Source organism: Mus caroli, unplaced genomic scaffold (assembly GCF_978045245.1).
Source record: "Mus caroli unplaced genomic scaffold, Mus_caroli_1 scaffold_3, whole genome shotgun sequence".
NCBI lineage: Eukaryota > Metazoa > Chordata > Mammalia > Rodentia > Muridae > Mus > Mus caroli.
Genome location: NW_028227258.1, coordinates 21118603 through 21134905, shown reverse-complemented (window position 1 = coordinate 21134905; position 16303 = coordinate 21118603). Strand labels below are relative to the sequence as shown.

Below are 16303 nucleotides of genomic sequence, written 5' to 3'. Positions count from 1 at the left end.
TTTTAAGATCAGGAAGTTAAAATCGGGTGGCTTATTTACATTACTGTCAGAAAGCTGTTCTAATAGGATTGACATGGGGCACTAATTAATCACCCAGGGTCTCTCCATTCACTAATCATATTGCATGAAACTTCCCCGCTGGCCGAGGCTCAAGGGCAAACCTTGGGCTACCCGCCAGCTTATTTTTCATAGGCATTTTGCTACTGCTATGAATTAATGCAAGCCTAATGTATTCTGTCAGTGGTTTATTCTCCCATGGCGATCTTCTCTGGTTAAACAGCTTTAAGTGAAATTTTATATTAAGTATGAAAAGAACTTTTCTTTCAGATGAGGGAAAGGGGATTAAAAAAATCATCTTTGTAGTCTCTTTCTCCCACAGTCTATGCTCTTTCAGTTCCAGTAAAAATCTGCTAGATTAATTGAATAAGGCACACATGACATGTTGGTTTCTTGCCATTACCTGAGAAGTGACCTTATATTAAGCTAGGAAACTTTCCCGATTACATTTTAATTGCAGCAGCAGTGTGTGCTTATTGAGTATCTACTGCACACAGCCACTTCTTCTTATGTGTGCCTTTGCAAATACAGTAACTGTATCAATGCAAATCCTAGTCTGTCAGGCTGCCCACGGTCACATTTGGTAAATGCTGGAGCCAGGTTTGAACCAGAGCTTGTCCGTTCAAGTTCTCCCTTATCGGGCCATGTTACTGTTTATAATTTGTACAGTTCCCCCATACTGTCATTTTACCTTGGGACGGTTCAGTGGTCTTAATCTTCAGTAATGAAATGTCTATTTCCACATTGACTCATTACATTCATTTGAGTCATTTTTGAGGCATGTTGATTTGGGGTACATTATTTCATCTCTCACTTCACCCTCACGGTGCCTTATTCAGAGAACAAGAAGTTACCGGCATCCTTGAACCAGAAATAAACATAGCTTATTCATCTCCCTCATGCTGTTCTTCATTGCCCTCAAGAAGAAGACAAAAAAAAAAAAAAAAAAAAAATCCTAATAGAAAAGGAAAATTCCAGAGTGTGTTCACATGGAGTGCTCCCAAGGCAGTGCCTGCCGAGAGCTCAGCTTCCCATCTTCAAGCTGCCTGTGCAATGGCGACAGCTTGTCCTGTATGCAAATGAATTCCCAAGAGGCTGAGAAATAAACTCTTACATAAAAGAACATATAAATGGCTGACGTGTCAAAACCCATTCCTTAAGAGAGCAGGTCGGTACTTGGTGGCACATGCGGGTTTCCGTCTCCTTAGTATGCTGAGCTGATGTTCTTGGCTGAAAGGGATCCATCCCGTTTCTTTTTATAGCGAGCGTCATGAAAAGTTGGAAAGGGGGGAAAACTGAGCTGAACATACAGAATAAATAAGTAACCGCTGCAGGCCAGGCAGGCTGCCTTTTGTTCTCAGACATCCACTCCCTCCCCCATTGTGAGTCACCCAGCCAGGGAGGCCATCAGGGATGCCTGATGTATAGAGCACTTCTTATGGCAGTTGTTTGTCATCCATAACAAAGGGCTAATTGCTTCTGGGCCTCCTTTCACATGATAATCAATGGATCTAGATCTCCTCTCCCTATCTTATGTTCATCTCGTCCTTATTTATTTTTAGGTTTTGATTGAATGTTAAGGATCAGAGAGATGAAGCCCGCCTAGTAAACGCATGAAGGGAATTTTAAACGTGGGCACGGAAAGGAAGGCACCTGCTACCACTTTTCTCGTGATTGATTTGAACAGAATTATAACTTGTAATAGCTGTTGAAAAGACTCCATGGTGTTCCTAGGCACTGATGTTCTTCTCTTAGGACCATTTCAGAAAGGCCCGCTGTGGGGAAACTCAGTCCCTGTTAGGAGAGGGACCCAAGGTGCTTTGAGGCTACTTGGGGTGCGCTATATAAATTCATTTCTGAAGTGTTCTCATTTTATTCTAATTCTAATGAGAAGTGAGTCTGTGTTCAACATGGGTTTCCTTTCGTAGCTTTGCCAGAGCATACAGTTGTGTATGTGTGAGGCATGCATGTGGCTTTACGTTTGAGTGTCAGAGTAAGCTAACTAGATGAAAATCTCTCCATCTACGGAGCTTATGCTACCATAAGTGCCCCCATTTTGTGTATTTGGAAACTAAGGAACAGGAAGGTTGAATTACTTGACCGGGCTCACATGTTTGTGACTCAGACCTAACTCAAGATAGAAAGACAGGGAAATATTTGGAGATCCCGACAAGGGAAAACAGCACTTCTCCACCAGGAGTCTAGTTGATGCCAGCCACCCAGCGGCATCAAAGCAAGAATTTCAGAGCTATTAATAACTGCTTAAGGCCTTCCTCCCTTCTCAGCTATAAACCTACAGTTTGCTAGGAATTTCCCCAGGAACCCCATTTACAGGGAAAGAACATATACTAACTTACTACCCTTGTGTAACCCCAGTGACTCCTGGTTTATCATATTATAATACAGCCAAGGCATCTCCAGAGCCTCCCTATAATCTCACATGTCAAAAGAATGAAGGGAGAAGAAGGCATCTTCTTAGCAGTCTTTTGAGATGTAATTTGAGAGCCACCAAAATGGTGTGTATGGCTGATATCAAGACAATTGTGACTTCCCTTGAAAAGCTCAACATACACACACACACACACACACACACACATATTATATATATATATATATATATTCATATTCTTCCTTTGTGACTCTTAATGAATCCCAGTCATGCACTTGGGTCTGTCTTATTTTCCTGTGAGCCCCCCCCATTTCTTTTAATCCTTATTTTAGAGCCCATTTTAAAATAATCCAATTTTGCTTTATGAACTGGTAGTCCTGAAATTCTTTTCTTCCTTGAAGCCAAACTTGAGGCCCATGGAAAGAGTCTCCAGACCATGAGTATGGTGGCATGGAGCTCTGTCTCAATCCCCTTCACCACCGACAAACCTAGGCACATTTATCTAAGGGTCCATAGCTGTCACCGTTCACCCTTCTGCTTGTTGTCACAAAGTCCTCTGGCCTTATGGCTTCTCATAGTCTTCGCCCAGATTTTCCTGCCCCTTCCCGCTTTGGCTGGTGTCTTTCTCACCAGGATGGCTGCAATGGCCTCCCAGCTAGCCTAACTACTAACAGCTTGGCCTCTTTCTCTTTGTTCTCTGTACTGTAGTGAATAAGTTGTCCAAGCTGCAAACCCCGTCCCCGCCCGCCCGTGCCTCTCCCCCCCCCCCCAGTCCTGCTTGGAGCTCTCACTTGGTCTCCCATGGCTTGGTGGTCCCTGGGTATACACACCACACATGGTGTGCTAACCATGCCCTAGCTCTAGGTTCTCAAGCTTAAAACATCACATGCCTGGGACTGAAGAGATGGCTCAGCTGTTAACAGCACCTCTTGTTCTTACAGAAGACTCGGGTTTGCTTTCCAGTATCTTCCTAGTACCTTGTAACCCAGTTCTAGGTGCCTCCTTCTGCCCTTGGTGGACACGAGGCACACATATGACATGCTCGTACATGTAGACAAAGCACTCATTCACATAAAATAAAAACCAACCTTTTTCTTTAAAAAGCCATGCATCTCGGTGACTGTGCAGGCATGTTACGGAGAGAGCCTGCATCTCGGTGACTGTGCAGGCATGTTACGGAGAGAGCCGGCTGCCTTCAGCCAGTTTCCATGGGGTGGGATGAGGGATGCCTGAGATGGTGCATTTCTGATAAGTCCCCTGGTGCAGAACCATCCTGTGAGGACCACTGCCGGCCTGAGCCTTGTCGCACACGCGCATACTTGCAGACCCCTCAAGGGACCCACCATGCCAGACTTTGATCCTTCTGCATCTACTGTTGCCTCTGCAGGAGTGGGGCTCCCTTTGTCTCCCCTTTCAAACACAGCTAGAATGTTCCTAGCTAGCTTCCTAGGAAGTTTCCTCTGTCAGCACCCCCACCCCCACCCCAATGCCTCTGTTTCTATGGCAACTTGTCTATGCCTCCAGGAAGACTCCATTCCCTGCACCTAAGTTGTGATTTTATTTATGTGCCCCCATTAGCTCTCTAATAAAAGACATCATCTGTTGTTTTTTTTTTCCTTTTGGGAGAGGGGCGGGTAAGGAGAATGGCGTTCAAGACAGGGTTTCCCTGTATAGCCTTGGCTGTTCTGGAACTGGCATTGTAGACCAGGTTGGCCTGGAACTCAGAGATTCATCTGCCCCTGCCTCTAAGTGCTGGAATTAAAGGTGTGTGTCACCCTTGCCCGGCTTTCTCATTCGCCTTTCTATCCCTGGCACCTAGCTCGGTGCCTGCTCAGTACTGAACATATGAAAGGTGTTGTATGATTTAATCCTTCTTCCACCATTACAAAGAGAAATCCTATTTTGAATTGTATTTGTGTTAATTGTTTGTTTGTTTGTTTGTTTTAGCTCTTAAAACATGTCTGTGGTACTTTGTTTTGAAGTTAACAAGATCTTTCAGCACAAAAGCTGTGCACCTAAGAGTACTAAACTTCTAGACCAAGTTGGTGAGTGCTGTGCATCTTGCTGCTTAACTCAGTGAGAGCCTCTTCCCACAGAGGTTTGTGCTTGCCTACAGATAACTTACTTTTTGCGCCTGTAGACTGACATACTTCCAGTCCATTCCAGCCTTCAGTGCGCCCCTCTGGTGTGTTTTCAGCCTTGGCTTTGTCTAATGGCTGGGGGGAGGGGTAACCAATGAGCAGCCCATCAGGGCAAGCCTTTTTAAAAATTTATTTATTTATTTATTTATTTATTTTAACTGTAAGACAAGCAAAGATTAGTGAGCTGTATGCTTTGCAACCTCCACGTTTCTATCTAGAAGTGGATAGCTAATCCCTCGTGTTCCTTTTTTATATGCTTGCATTGCCTGGGTAATTTCCAAGAATATGGATTTTATTGCTTGCGTAGCCATCCCCCTCCTCATCTCAGATTACAAGCTCTTGCTCAAAATGTCAAGGTCCAAGTTCTAACAAAGAGCTCTCTAGACCAGACTGCCTCACACTGTGGGCATTTCTTTAAGGCCTTCTGGAACAGTGTGCATTCAAAGGGGAAAAGCCCTTTCATCGTCTCTGGGAAGATACTGCAGGCTCTTGGTGCTACGCAGTTCCAAAGAAGTCCCCCTCCTGGCCCCTTTTTCCTTTCCCAGGCTCTGTGTGATGGACTGCTCCAGATCCTGTTCTTGGCATCGAGCCCCAGCAGTCTGTGTCCACAATCCCATAAACAAGCAGCGGACTAGCCCTTCAGGTGGATGGTGGAGACTGAATTAAGTATTCTTCCTTCTCGTGCCCGGTCACAACAGCTGGCCCAACGGTTTAGAACATCTGGAATTTTCATTTAGCTGCCCTGAAAAGAGATCACAGCTTCGTACAAGTCAGAGGAAGCCCCCGGCACTATGGTTCTAGGCTTCTCTGAATGTTTTGCTCATACAGCATGAGAATTATGTGGATCCCCTAAAACTGTGGGTGATGGTATTTTATAGCCATTCATGAAAAGGAGCAGAATAGATCTCAAGCTAGAGTTCGTTAGTGTCTCTTAAATATATAACTCTTTGGAGCACAGTTCTGGAAGGATGCTCAAGCTGGTGACAGAAGAAAGAGAATTAAACAGCGCTCAGGTGCCGTCTGTCACCTTTGCTTTACTTGTACACGTGCTCAGTGATTAATATAGGCCCTGACTGTCCTACTGTCTGACATGAGGTATTGTCATTCTTTCCAGTCCTGTGTACACATGCAGGCAGGACAAAGGCCATACCTGGTATGGCAGGGAAGCTCTGAGGACAAGGGGGCCTGAGTTCATCTTCTACAAGGGCTTTTCTGACTCTGAAAGGGGAGCTGCCTGTTAGGGTGGCCACTGTGGGAGGAGTTGGGGAGCAGGCAGGGGAATGTCCGAGGAGCGATGGGGGGCAGGGAATAATCTGCATGGACTCCTTGCTTACAGTTGGCTTTCATGTGGTTTCGTGGACCCCACAGTTTGCAGCAGTTAGTAACATCAGTCATTGGTTAGATCAGGCAAGGACTGCAGGCTCTGGGAAGCCAAAGAACCCTTCAGGGATTCCTGCCCCCCTCTGGGGACACACTGTAGTCTTCTCAGTGGCTTGTGCAGCCTGACACAGCCTGGCTACTGTGAGCCTCTGAGCTGTGCTTCTCCGTTCCTGGCACTTTGTGTCCCACTTTGTCGCCATCTGTCCGGGGCCTTAGTCCAGATGTCTGGCTTCAGCTAGGGTGCTGTTCGGACATCCGCCAGTCAGCTCCTTCCTCCCTTCATGGTGTCCAATGAACATGGTTTTTTTCCTTAATATTTATTTTGTTTGTATTTATGCGTCTCTGTGTGTATGCCCCAAAGAGGATGTTTAATCCCCTGAACTAGTGGGGCTTGAAGTAGTGGTTGTGAGCTGCCCAACAGGGGGTACTCAGACCCCATGTCTAGTCCTCTGTAACAGCAGAGGACTCTTTAACTAATGGAGTCGTCAGATACTAATCCCTGCCCCTCTCGTGGGTTTGCTCTAGTCACTCTGCAGTACCTGCACTTGCCTTCCACTTGGCTTTCATCTCCTCACTCTGCCCTCCTCCCTGGCAGCAGCCCTGAGCAACCTGCTCATCTGTGACTTTCTATTGCTTGTCTTTCCTTGCGCCGCCCGGCTAGCGTGTCAGTGCTACAAAGCAGGCACTTGTCCGCTCAGTTCCCTGACTTGTCCGAAGCCCTCCAGTGGCTGCATTGCCGGTTGTAGTTGCCCAGCAGGCTCTGCCTTTCCCGTGTTGTATTATGGCACTGTGCAGCACCAGGGCTAGAGGTCCCTAGGCAATATGTACTGGGGCCACACTTAGATGGCCTTGTGACAATGTAAAGGGAGAGAGACATTGGCCCTGGCCTCCATGGGAATTGTCCTATTTACAGAGTTGAGTTTTGTCTGTCATGCCATCTTATCAAGACCATTCTGGACGGTTGTAAACTGGGACATCAGAACCCAGTGGCAAGAGTAGGATTGGCATTCTGTTCGCTGAATTTTCTGCCAGCTCGTAATACTTCCTTCTTTGCTATGGCAGGAATTGTACTCAGGGACTTTTTTTACTCCTGAAATAACTCCCCCCCCCCCACCAAGACAGGTATTGTATTAGTGGCTGTACATAGGATACCTGTATAAGCTGGCTACCCATCTGCCAGAGCTGGAGTGTTGACTCAGAAAAAAGGAGAGCGAGAAAAAGTGAGCTCCCTTGCTGACTCATTGCTCTGTCCAGGGAAGGCGGTGGGTGCACCTCTCCTGCCTGTTCCAGCGGAGGTTTACAGCCTCAGAACGGTAGTCCACTGTTGTTTAGGCTGTTGGTGAGGCTCGCCTTCCTGCAGTGCTGATCAGGAACTTTGTTTCAGTCTGGACAGATCCCAGGTGAAATTGCTACATTTTAAGCAAACAGGAGTAAGGAGTGTTCGTTTAGAAGCAGCTTAAGAACTTGGATGGCTGGGCCCTGGTATGTCATTGCTTCTTTTTAGGAATACAAGTAGCAGAGGTTACAGAAATATATGATGGTTATAAAATAATTTAGTTTTCAAAAATACAAAACACGAGATTTGCTTCTCAGAGAATTCAGTTAGCAGCCAAGCACTCAAATAAGAAAAACATCCTTCAGAATTTCTGCTAGGTCCAGCCAGCCCTGAGAACAGCACCCAAAAGTTGATTCTGTCTGCAGAACAGTAGGTTTTATTTCCCCTGTACTGGGAAGTTGAAGACGGGGCCCAGTGTGTGCTTGGAAAGCACCAACCACTGAGCAGCAACCCAGACCCACGTTGGAATGTTGAAGGGCCATAGTTTCCAGGTATAAGACCAATTACCCTTCACACTTCCATCCTGTCATTACTGGAAAACACTTCTCGGTAGTTCTCAGTTCTACCCACGTTTCCTCCATACCCTGGACACGATCAGCTCCTGCCTGCTCCTCATCTTCCTTTGGATCCCTGTGGATCCAGACGTCTGCAACCCACATGGTGATTCTTCTCCTCAGTGCCAGCCTGTCCCACCCACTCCCACCCACCACTCAGTCTCACAGATGGTCCCTGAGGATCCTCCTGTCACCAGGGTGATGAATGGGCGCCTTACAAGGTCCAAAAGTGCTGTGCCACAGTCTCTGATTGCATGCCAGCTCCTCCCATCTGCTGTAGTTAGCCACACCTCTATCCCTACAGACTTGGTGACTTGTAATTCTCTCCTTACCATGGGGCAGTTTTATTCTTTTGTGATCTGAAAGTCCTCTGAACTGTAAGAGCTATGTCTGTTTTTTCTTTTTTTTTTTTTTTTCGAGACAGGGTTTCTCTGTGTAGCCCTGGCTGTGCTGGCACTCACTTTGTAGACCAGGCTGGCCTCGAACTCAGAAATCCGCCTGCCTCTGCCTCCCGAGTGCTAGGATTAAAGGCGTGCGCCACCACGCCCGGCTTATGTCTGTTTTTTCTTATCTCCTTTTATCTTGAGACGTGTAAGGTCAAGTATAAAGTTGGGACTCAAAGCGACTTGGAATACTGGAAAGGTGGCTTTTTGAAGTGTCCATTTCGTGCCAGTTGGGATGGGACACTGTCCCAGTCCAAAACAATGGAGTCTGCCAGGATGAAAATAACTGGATATGGAAGAAGAGCTTTTCCACTTGACAGTGGGGCAGATGCATCCTTCTGGAATCACCCCGTGACACCCGAGACTATTTTCCTTTCCAGTTTTGCCAAAGCATCAGTTGTGCTGGCTCTGGAATTCAGGTCTAGCTTCCGTCACCGTACCACTCTCAGTTCCCATGGGGCCATTCTCAGTTCTGGCAGAAGAATGCACCTTGGATGCCTAGACGTCAGAGGAGCAACTTAGAGTATTAGGGCAAGCACTTCCCAATGTTTCCACCGTGAGCTGGTCTGTAGAGAGAGGGCGTTTTAGACATTAGGGGACACACAGGATGAGCATGCTCAATCTGAAAAAACCATAGGTTTGTAAGTACTACTCTAATGGCTGAAAGGTTTTGGATTTTCATGCTAAAGCTGTTTAACTGTAGTAACCAGCAAAGTCTATGCAAATATACCCCAATTCGGTAAACTCTGAAATATGAAATACTCCGTCCAGTTCCAAGCATTTTAGTGAGGGTAATATGCAGGGCTGGAGAGATGGCTCAGTGGTTAGGAGGGGCCGGAGAGATGGCTCAGTGGTTAGGAGGGACTGGAGAGATGGCTCAGTGGTTAGGAGGACGTGGGTTCAGTTGCCATATATACATCCATGTGGCAGTATATATCTATAACTCAGTTCCGGGGGATTGGATGGTCTCTTCTGGCCTGTATGGGCACTGCAAGCAAAATGCCCATGCATATAAAAATAAGTAAAATATTTTTAAAATCTTTAAAAGGGAATATTCAGTAGTACCTGTTCCCTGAGTGACGCAACTCAAGCACAGGCCTGTGCAGCACTGGGAGAAACAATGTTTCTAAATGTATTCTGCTATCTGTTAAATAAGAGTGATGTCAAGTATCTATCTACTGCATGGAATTGCTGTGGGATGCTTCAGGTGAACATTATTCTGCACAGATGCAAGTTAATGCAAGCTTATATTTTCCAGGAGTTATGCTTTAAAAAAAGATAAAATTAATTATAAGTTGAAATTTGCCAAATAAAATCTTAACATTTCAAAGCAGAATAAATAGCAAAGCCTCGGCTAATGGAATGGTCTGTATCCTTTTCATTCCTCCTAGATCTGGGAACCTGCTGTGCATGTAACTCTTGCCTTTGCGCCTCAGTCTGAGCTAGTTGCCTATCAGGTGATCACTGGCTAGGATTGACCACACTGTTAGTATTGGTTTGGGAAATTTACATTAAAAACTGTATCATGGGGCCAGACATGGTGGCACATGCCTTTAGTCCCAGTACTTGGGAGGTAGAGGTGGATAGACCTTTGTGAATTCAAGGCCAGCCTAAGTCTACAAAGCAAGTTCCAGGCCAACCAGGAGATGAGACCTGGTGAGATATGTCTCAAAACAACAAGTTTCCTTAGTAGGACCCTCTTGCTGGAGATGACTTTGGTTGCAGGACACAGAAACCAAACTGGAACTGACCTGTCTTTACTCATTAATGCTTGGCTTTCATAGTGACCAAAGTACTAGCTGGGCTGCCAGGAGGAAAAGACATCCATGAGCTTACCCAGTGGTGAGCCCTGCATGCTGCAATACCAACCTTAGAGGGAAAACGTGCCAGCCAGAAGTCATGGCTTGTCACAGGCCAGTGGCTGACATGGTCACAGGTCCTTGGAGGAAACATGCTCCTGTTGTCTGGGAAACGGACATGTTACCAGGCTTTCTTCTAAATATGTATTTTTATTCCACTAGGTTAGTGTTACTCTCAGTCTTGATCTTTTTGTATTAAGCAATGGTCAGTCAAGATTCTTATTTTTTAGTCAGGTGGTGGTGGCGCACACCTTTAATTCCAACATTTGGGAGGCAGAGGCAGGCGGATTTCTGAGTTCGAGGCCTGGTCTACAAAGTGAGTTCCAGGACAGCCAGGGCTACACAGAGAAACCCTGTCTTGAAAAACAAAAACAAAACAAACAAACAAACAAAAAAAGATTCTTATTTTTTTGGGGGGAGAATGTTTTATTTATTTTTGAATTATTTATTCATTTTATGTATATGAGTACACTGTAGCTGTCTTCAGACACACCAGAAGAGGGCATCAGATCCCATTAGAGATGGTTGTGAGCCACCATGTGGTTGCTGGGAATTGAACTCAAGACCTCTGAAAGAGCAGTCAGTGCTCTTAACCAATAAGCCATCTCTCCAGCCCCAGTGGCACCAGTGGTTACCTGCTTAACACGTACACAAGATGATGCCAGTCTTATAATTACAGCAGGGGCGAGGGGAGGGGTGGGGAAGGGGCTCATGACGATCCACCCCTACCTGAGGGCTATTGGCTTAGGAAGAGTCAGTTTGTCTTTGGGAATGTGGCCCATCCTCATGCATACAGCACTAACTGGACTCACTGAGGTAATTGTTAGTGAAAGAAAGAGAGAGGACGTGGAGATGAGGGGGACATATGTTGAGGGGAGCCTATGGGAGGAAGAGGGGGGTTCCTCATGGATACAGATCATTGTATATATGTATGATAATTTAAAAATTTAGTATCTCGGGGCTGAGAGTACAGCTTAGTGATAGACACCTGCCTAGCTGTGTAAGAGGCCCAGAGTTGGCCCTAGTACCAAAACCAGAAATGAAAATAGCGACTTAGCTCATATTTAGCATCCCACTAAAGTATTGTTACTCATTTTACAACTTCAACAGTTTGATGGACTGACATTCGTGCCAACATTTGCATACACTGCTGTGTGGGAAGAGTGTGGGGTTCCGTTTTGATTCCATCTCAGTAGAGTAACTGGTCACCATGACGAGTTCCCAGCGTTCCTCCGCGTGCCCCCCTTCTCTCTCTCTGGGTCTCACAGTAAGGTCAATGTGGGGTTTCTGGGCGTCTTTCCTTTGGGAAGGGGAAAGGGGAAACTGCTTCAAGTGCTGCGTGCCTGTCTCTGGGTTTTGGCTCTTCACTGTTAATTATTTGGAGCTGGAACAACTTGATTTTAAAACAAAACATATGGGCTGAGAGCAGTCGGGAAGACATTTGCTGCTGATGTAGTGCAGAAGCTATGCAGCAAGCCGAGGTCCCGCCCTGTTGTAGTTACTCGCTTAGGTATGGAATGGTTCCCGTAAGTTTCAAGTCATGCCCCTTTCTCCAAATTCTTAAACTCCCTTTTGGAAAGACACAAGTCAAAGCAGGAAGCATTGAAGCAGACTGTAAAGAACACTGTGAGTCTCTCCTCTCTCTCCCCCAACCCCCACTTGCCTCTTTCTCCTCTGTGGAAAATCTTATCCTTTCAATTTTTTTTTATTCTGATTCTTAAAAGAAAAAAAAAATCCCCCAAAGTGCCAAGAGGAGAAAGGAGAACTGTGTATATGTAAAGGGAAGAGAGTCTTCTCCACACTCCCAGCCAAGTTTCTCACTTTCTCCACGGTCAACACTAGCATAGAGAATGTCCCTTTGACAATCAGTCCTTAAGCGAAGGCGACATTTTGTCCCTCTCTTGAGGTAGTCTCTTGTAGCCAAGGCTGGACCGGAACTCCTGGTCCTCTGTGTCTTCCTCTCAAGGGTTGAGGTTGTAGGTAGGCACCCATCTCTTACTTCACCTTCTCTGCTTGCTGCCGTCAAGCCATGCCATGTCCTGGTCATGTCTCACAGAATTCTGGCTCAAATGCCATCCCTTTGCCATCCCGGGTTGGGGGTGGAAATTCATCAGTGAGGACTCCTGCCCTTTATCAGATCTCCATTCCTCCTCATAGCACCTGTGAGTTCTACAAAAGAACCTACCCATAGTTATGTCCCCCTTTGCTAAAAAGGAGGCCATCACAATGCCAGTTTCAAAGTTAAACTCTGCAGTGAGGCTCAGAGAAGACACTCCCTCCCACTCAGGAAGCAGAGAGCCCGGCAAATATGGAAAGCAGAGTTGCAGGAGCGGCTGGCAGGGACAGGCATGCACCCAGCCTACTCGTCAGCAGTGAGACAGGGACTTGACCATGATACCATCTGTTCCATGCCATCCACTGCCGACGGTGATACCGTGGCTGAACTCTGCGTCAGGAGCCGTGACTGTTGTCCACAGAGAGCTTTAGCCTTAGAAGGTCGGACATTTCCCCCCGCGGTGCATTTGATTTTAGTTGCATGCAGCGAAGCCTGAACTCTGCCCTGTAGAGCATCCCTGATCCGACAGAGTCCTGTGTTTCCTTTCTGTCTGTCTCCTGTGACTGTATTTTGTCTAGAACCTATGAATACAATACTAATACGCCACGTTGTTTGGTTCCTGGACCTTTTTCTTGTTTTTTTATCAGGAACATAAAATGAAATAGCACACTGACCAAGGAAGTAGAAGGGCTGACCATAGTTTTTTCATAGGCATTGAAAACAAGAAATTTCTTTTTTGTTTGGTTTTTGGTTTTTGGTTTTTCAAGACAGGGTTTCTCTGTATAGCCCTGGCTGTCCTGGAACTCACTTTGTAGACCAGGCTGGCCTCGAACTCAGAAATCCGTCTGCCTCTGCCTCCCGAGTGCTGGGATTAAAGGCATGTGCCACCAAGCCCGGCTCTCTTTTTCTTTTTTTTTAAAAATGATATATGTATCTTACACTGTACACTGTTGCTGTCAGACAGACCAGAAGATGGCATCAGATCCCATTACATATGGTTGTAAGCCACCATGTGGTTGCTGGGAATTGAACTCAGGACCTCTGGAAGAGCAGTCAGTGCTCTTAACCTCTGAGCCATCTCTCAGCCCCACAAGAAATCTTTCTAAGTGTGTGCTGGCAGGTTTTATGTCAGCTTGATACAAGCTAGAGCCATTTGGGACTGGGGACTCTGGGACTCTGTGTCTACATGTTTGGTCTGTGGGCAAACTTAGGCAGACAAGTCTGGGGAGGCATTTTCTTAATTAATGATTGCTGTGGGAGGGTCCACTCACTGTGGGTGGTGCTGCTGCCTCTGGGCAGGTGGTTGGTCCTAGGTTGTATAAAGAGCAGACAAAGCATCCCTCCTTGGCCTCTGCATCAGTTCCTGCCCTGAGTTCCTGCCCTGTCTTCAGTGATGGGCTGTGATGTGGAAGTGCAAGGGAAATAAACCCTTACTCCCCAGGTTATTTTTCCTCACTGTCTTCTGTCACAGCAATCGTAAACTAACCATGACAGAACTTTTAAAGTAGCTCCCTTGGAGGAAGGGTAGGAGAAAGGGTAGGGAGAATAGAGGTTCTTTTTTTTTTTTTCTTTTTCTTTCTTTCTTTCTCAAACTGAAGACATACTGAAGCTTATCTTATTTTATTATTATTATTATTTGAGCTCTGGGAAGTTCTTTTCTTATAAATAGGACTACATTTCTGAGTGACTGATCTTGCACTGTCTGCCTCTAAAGTGTCAGAACTCCCTGCTGTGAACGGCAAGATCTTGCTGGGTGGACAGCATCCTCAGACTCCCCTGAACCTGGGGCATAACCACCCCTCACTGCTGTGCTCTTCAGACACCCTCTCAGCAGAGAGCTCTTCTGACATTTAACTTAATCAAGATGTTAGTCAAATAAACAGTGTTCTTACACCGGCAGACAGAAACCGCTTGTCACCCCACCCCCTCCCACCACTTCAGTGTTTGGAAAGGAAACTCAGAGTCTCTGTGAGTCCAGTCACGCTCAGTCCTGGCCCTGGTTTCTTCCTGGGTGGGCAGCACTGTCCGCTTGCCACCCGATCTTCGGCGGCCCAGTTAGGAGACACATTGGTGTTTTCAGTACTGTTGGGGGGCGGGGGGTGGGGGATGGTACCATGCCTTTTAAACCACATTTCAGTTTCAGGGATGTTAAAATGTAAAGGGCGAAATGTGTGTCTCAGAGCAGACAGGGTCTAGTGAGAACCAATTAAAGTGAGAAGCCCGTCCCATCGCTGTTTGCATCACCCCCCCCCCCATCCTCAGTGTGGCTGACAGCTCTTTGAGGAAGTCTGCCTTCATTCACTGTGCATGTCATGTGTGTGCCAAGTTTTACATGGAGCTGTGGGACATGCTGTAGACTAGGAAGAGTAATGGGGGCCCTTGGAACCACAGTTTTAGTGTCTTTAAAAAAAAAGTCTGAGGATTATTTGGGTCACATGGATCACAGGGAGAATAGGATTCTCGCTGCCTTTGAAGGAGAGGTGAAGAGTCGGTCAGAGGACATGGGGCTCCTGTGTTCTCTCTCTTACCTGGTACACTCGAAATGGTTCAGTGGGACAGAGATCGCTGCCTCAGTAATGTGTGCCCTAAATGTTCACATCTAATGAACAGTGTCTTGGGCTCAGCCTCTCCACTCTGAACGTTCGTTCATCTCATTCAAGAGTCTACCTAAAGATTATAAGTCACCATTTGAATGACTTTCAGGGTTCCTACCCTGTCTCAATGTTACAATATTTTAAGCAAGTTGGCAGTGGTATTTCTTTTCCTCGTTAATGCAGATGTTAAAGAAAGCTTTTTGTTTGTTTTTGTTTTGTTTTGTTTTGTCTTGTTTTTCTGATCAAGTAATGTAATAAAACAACCAATTGAAACCATATTTTCGAGAGTAAACACATGGTGCTCTCTCCCTAATGCTGACCCCGTCTCCTCTTCTCTTTCAGTTTTTGGGAATAACGTTTCTTGGAATCGGACTGTGGGCGTGGAATGAAAAAGTAAGTGGAACTCCTTGGAGAGGAACAGGTTTGGTTCAAGGCTGTGTCTCGTCTCGAGTGTTTCCCCTTGCTCTTTGATCAGCACAGGGGACAAACAAACCGTTGTCTAATGAGAGGAAGCATTCTTCACGACTGGGTGTCTCAAGTGCTCACAACATCAAAATAATCAGCAGAGCCACAGTGTAGTGAGTGTGGACCTTGGAGGACGTGACTGGGGTTTGATTCCAAGGCACAGCCTCACCCAACCACGATGACCTCAGTCTGCTTATAAATGTCACCATGTGACCTGTAACCTTTCATTTCCCTCTCTCATCTTTTGAATCCTTTTGGAAGATGACTTAAGTGATAAAAAATGGCTTTTCATTAGGCCTTGTGGTGGGATGGAAGCCAAATATAAATTTATGTGTAGATATCAGATAAATTCATCACTGATGCTGAGGAACATGAACAGGCAGCCACTGGTCATAAATATCAAGAAATGCTCCAAGTCAGTGGTCACGCACTGCATAGAAAAAGGAAAATCTAGACACATCACGTTACGTATTCCGAGTCTCAGTGATGACTGGGTTCTGGGCAGTTCCTGTCCTAAGCGGTGCTCTCAGCTGCATGTTTTGATTTTTCTCTGAATCCCCCAGTGTACCACCGATATCCAAAATTGGGAATCACCCCCTCTCTCCTCCCTGTTAGGGAGTGAAATCGCTCAAAGCATGTTTTGGCTACACAGTGCTCTTACCTTGTGAGAGTGAGCCGTGTTGGAATTTGGTCAGTGGTCTGGCAAACCCAGGAAGGAGTTGGCTTATTCTTCAGGAAGGGCTTTCTCTTATCTACTGGGTATTTCTGAGCCTGGCTTTACTTCAAGGCAAAGGCTCTTTTGAAGTGTTAAATGTATTGAGAGCTGTTACCAGTAAATAGAAAGGAGACCTAACCAGGGCTTCAGCCAAATTACAGACGTTGAGGTGGCAATGAGAGTTTGACAGTAGCGGCTCTTCCAGACAGACCCAGGAAACACACTCGGAGTGAAACCTCAGAGCATGCGTGTGTTATACAGTGGAAGAGCATTGTCTGGAGTCAGCCCCCAGCACTGCATAAAAGGGGGACATG

General features: G+C 46.2%; 1 protein-coding gene across 2 annotated transcripts in view; it reads left to right on the top strand.

Annotated features, from left to right (window-relative positions):
* Tspan5 (tetraspanin 5) overlaps positions 1–16303 on the top strand; it is a 163081-nt gene that overhangs the window by 111593 nt on the left and 35185 nt on the right. For both annotated transcript variants that reach the window (XM_021157670.2, XM_085835487.1), the window contains exon 2: positions 15152–15202. In XM_021157670.2, the coding sequence (XP_021013329.1) occupies positions 15152–15202 (51 nt within the window). The remainder of the gene's footprint in view (positions 1–15151; positions 15203–16303) is intronic.